Below are 4,094 nucleotides of genomic sequence, written 5' to 3'. Positions count from 1 at the left end.
GGTTAGAGTTAGTCGGCTGGTTTTAGGGTGTCATTGGGTTTTCGCCCAATGGTGAGCTGCTCGATGACGAGTGTTCATTGTGGGTTTCCCAGCGGTGCTTTGAGCTCGCTTCCCCTTTATAGATCTTCTTTTGAACTCTTAAAACTATTTGTATTTTCGTTATGCTAAGTAATGAAAAGGGGTTATGCCGGGCTCAAAAAAAAAACAAATAGCAGTTCATCAAAAGTAAAACCGAAAAATAGCCCCAAACTACTAGGTCTCCGCTAACCTTCCCCCATGGCTCGCAAGCGCCGCCGCGCGGAGCAGCGCACGCCGGCGCCACCTCCGCCTCCGCCCCTTCGGACTAAACCGTCTCAGCGGCAACCGGTGGTCGTCTTCGCCCACGGCGCCGGCGCCCCCTCCTCCTCTGATTGGATGACCCGGTGAGCTCCCTTTCTCCGTCTGTTCTGCAGCACGCGATTCATGGATCTGTTGTGGCCAGTATGCTTCTCTTCGGTAGAATGCCCCATTTGCGTGAGAAACTCCACCTTCATAAAATCAGTCCAACTGAGGATTCCAGTTTGTATACACATCTGATCTGTGCTTGGTATCTGCATATTTATGTTTAATAACTGACAAGACAATTGATTCTTCCAGCTGGAAGGAGATGGTGAAAGATGCCCTGGATGCCGTTGAAGTGGTGACATTCGACTATCCATGTGAGTTTGTTCGATTCACTCTTCTGCTAATCATTCCATTTTTACCCGAAGGTCCAGTTCTTAATTCTTGACCCATGTTCACTTGATGGTTGACGAATTAATCAAGCAACAACACCGCAGATATGTCAGGTGCTAAACGGAGGCCTCCCCCAAAGGCGGACAAGCTCGTCGACCACCATCTCAGTGTGGTGAAGGATGCTGTAGCAGAGCATCCTGGTCACCCGCTTGTTCTTATGGGGAAGTCTATGGGTTCGAGGTAACATTTGGTGATGTGATAATGTTGTTGCTTGTGCATCTTTTTGGTGTTGTGTTATATGATCTGACTTCTGAGGACACTTATGTGATGCTTAAACATTCTCAGGGTCAGCTGCATGGTAGCCAGCTCCGATGATATCAGTGTTTCTGCAGTCATTTGCTTGGGTTATCCACTGAAGGTATCCCCACTTTACTGTGTGTACTTAGTATTTGGGTTGCTTCTTGGACTGTCTCCTTGTTGAATTGTTGTGCCTGTCTTATTCAAAGGTCAACTATAACACACACCGAAATGGATTAGGATCTCCATCAGAATTTAATTGTTGCAGAATTCAACCATTTATGCACCTATATGGTTGTTGTATACAGATCTGCATGCTATTGTTTCTCATTTTTTGCTACAACTATGCAGTGACTTTTTTATATGATAATTCACTGTCATTTTGTATACAGACAATTCACTTTCTCAGATAGAATCACAAACTAAAGAAGCTGTTCCTTTTGTTTTGCATCTTTGCTTTCTTTGACAGGGAGTGAAAGGGGCACTGAGAGACGAGCTACTGAAGCTGATGGTTCCAACAATGTTTGTGCAGGTACTTTCTTTGTTTTCTGATAAATATGCGCAGTGAAAATTTTAGGGATTGTTTGGAAAGCATCATCTGATAGGAAATTTATGGCAAACAGTTCAATTCAGACAAGAATATGAAAAATTTCGTGTTCCAAACAGGGTGTAAATAGTAAATTTTAGAATCTTGACTTGCGGTGGGTGTGTTCACAGGGCAACAAAGATGGCCTATGCCCCTTGGACAAGCTTGAGTTAACTCGGAAGAAGATGACCTGCAAGAATGAACTGCATGTTGTTGATGGTGGTGACCACTCTTTCAAAGTCAGCCAAAAATACCAAAAATCTGCTGGAATAAGTCAACATGATGCTGAATTAGAAGCTGTTAAAGCAATTGGACAGTTCGTCCAGAACTCCATCGCAGAAAGCTTAACCTAGCTGTTCCTTCGAAATTTTCTTATAACATCTAATGGTAGGTTCCTGATCCTAAGATTCTGGCCTTTTCTAGGGGAAAGATTCTGGCTTTTCAATGGTCTAATATGTGATCATGTACTTGGTTTGGTGACTGGTTACATGTAAAACAATGCTATTGTCCCCCCTGAAATGTAATATGCTTGTAATTATTTGTGTTGTTTTTATCATGGAACACCCTTTTGCCTTGCACCGTGCCTTTTCCATGATTGAGAAAAACTGCATCGAATATTCATACATAAACTTGCTCTTGCTGCTTATCTATGAATATATCAGTGGCAAGTTTCCTCTATGAATCGTAACTAGAATCTGATAACCACCTCAATTTTTTTTTCTTAGAAAGGATCAGTACAATGGTTACAGTATCACATCCCTTGCTGTATTTGCAAAAGGAGTAACAGACGTGCCAGTACCATGCAGATTGCTTAATTCCTCTTATCGAAATTATCACAAGCGCAGTACCATGCATCTTGCTTAATTCCTCTGTCATGGCAATTAGGACCGTCTTTCGATGTATTTTGACAAAATCATCCTTTACTGTGGCTTTCCGTTGCATCATCAGCTGGATCGAGCAGCAGCAACTACTGTTCAAGAATGTACAAAATTAAATGAAGTAACAATACAGCATAAATTAGGCAGCCCAGAATGAAGTTACGATACAGCATAAATAAATTAGATGAAGCACTACTGACATTACCGGCAATGAACACATGCAGGCTGAATCCTCACCATACTATCGGATATGTAGCATCGATCCTAGCAGTTCGTCGAGATCGAAATCATCCATGCCCAAACAAGCAAACTGAAGAACAGAAACATGAAACGAAATTTCAGTACAAATAACAAAAGATGAGATCAGTTTTTTTGATAGTAAAGAAAGGGCGATCAGTGCTCCTCCCCATATTTCACCCACCTTAGACATGAACTGATCGAGGTCGAAGGGGTCGTCGCTCTGCTCCGGCTCGTCGAAGTCGAACTCCACTGGCCTCTCCCTCTTGCCGGCCGCTGCCCGTACAGGTGCTCCTCCGGAGGACCCCTCGTCCGGTTTGTTCCGTATCAGGAAGGCCTCCTTCTCCGCGGCGTCCAGCGCCTCGGCGAGCCTGCCGAAGTTGCGGACTATCTGATCGTCCAGCGTCCCCACGCCAGCCGACGACGCCGGTTGCCGCTTGCCGGGGTTCTTCCGGTTGTCAACGCAGGGCGGGGCCTTCCAGTCGTCTTGGTCCCTCCGTGGGAGCGGCCGAGGCGGCGAGCTCCGCACCGGCCGCGACCGGGATGGGCGAGGCAGCGGCCGGCTGAACCTGCGCTTGTGCTGCGCCAGTGGGTCGAACGGCATCTCCGCCGGCCCTGAGTTGAACGCCGTGGACTGCCGTGCTGGATCGTACTTGACGAAGGTCGCGCGGACACGCTTGCGCGGGTGGATGCCGTGCAGCATGGCATAGAAGCGGCGGACGTGGAGCATCAACTCCTCCATGTCGGCTTTCGTCAGGGTGGTAATGGCCTCCTCGACGGCGATGGCGTCGGCCTCGGCGTCGCCGGGGAAGGAGCACGGGGATGCGGATTCCATGGTGAAACTGGGGCTTTGGCAGTTCGGGATCACCGGACGCCGAGATATATCAGAGGGAACGAGCCGGCTCGACTTCGTTACAAAAACGGCAATCCACGAGGCCTACACTTGTTCGGATCACTCTAACTTCAATCCAAGCCAAACTCCGATTCGGGGATGAACACTCCACACATTGGAGGAGAGCTCCTAATGGGCGAAGACTACTTCTTTTTAGTAACTGTAGAATAATTGTTTGGTGCAAGACGATGGTATCCACCTCATCATGGGTGTTCATATATAACATGTCCAGGGGTATGTTCGTCTTTGTCCATGACTAGAACCCTAATTATAATTATAGAGTACATACTCGAGCTACAGACGGGATAACTATACGAATCACCTATATGTACACACGAAATGAATACAATCATCTGTCAACACCCCCTCCGTATTCAAAGCGTCGTGTCTTGCGAAGATTGGACCGGAACTCCTCAAAAGTGGATGCCGGCAAGCCTTTGATCATGATGTCAACGAACTGCTGCGTTGTGGGAACATAAAGAACTCAAAT

At 46.7% G+C, this 4,094-nt stretch overlaps 2 protein-coding genes across 4 annotated transcripts; one reads left to right on the top strand and one right to left on the bottom strand.

The window, feature by feature from the left end:
- The first annotated feature begins 202 nt into the window (after positions 1-202).
- LOC125524432 (alpha/beta-Hydrolases superfamily protein) lies at positions 203-2,175 on the top strand. Its single transcript, XM_048689487.2, has 6 exons — positions 203-422; positions 637-698; positions 819-954; positions 1,060-1,132; positions 1,481-1,543; positions 1,729-2,175. The coding sequence occupies exons 1-6, from the start codon at positions 277-279 to the stop codon at positions 1,948-1,950; spliced, it is 702 nt and encodes a 233-aa protein (XP_048545444.2). The 5' UTR covers positions 203-276; the 3' UTR covers positions 1,951-2,175.
- A 111-nt stretch (positions 2,176-2,286) lies between these two features.
- Positions 2,287-3,779, bottom strand: LOC125524431 (SNW/SKI-interacting protein-like). Of its 3 annotated transcripts, none has more exons than XM_048689486.2 (3): positions 2,897-3,779; positions 2,681-2,785; positions 2,287-2,567 (listed from the first exon to the last, which is right to left on the bottom strand). In XM_048689486.2, exons 1-2 carry the CDS (start codon positions 3,545-3,547, stop codon positions 2,717-2,719), a joined length of 720 nt encoding a protein of 239 aa, XP_048545443.1. In that variant the 5' UTR covers positions 3,548-3,779; the 3' UTR covers positions 2,287-2,567; positions 2,681-2,716. The 3 variants fall into 3 exon arrangements, with proteins under 3 accessions (XP_048545443.1, XP_087392837.1, XP_087392838.1); XM_087536711.1 differs by having other exon boundaries at positions 2,287-2,564; XM_087536712.1 differs by having other exon boundaries at positions 2,713-2,785.
- Positions 3,780-4,094: the final 315 nt, after the last annotated feature.

This window comes from Triticum urartu, chromosome 7A, assembly GCF_056163025.1.
Source record: "Triticum urartu cultivar PI428250 chromosome 7A, HENAU_Tu73, whole genome shotgun sequence".
NCBI classification, from domain to species: domain Eukaryota; kingdom Viridiplantae; phylum Streptophyta; class Magnoliopsida; order Poales; family Poaceae; genus Triticum; species Triticum urartu.
Note: the sequence above shows the minus strand (reverse complement) of the source record. Positions and strands in the feature narration are given on the sequence as shown.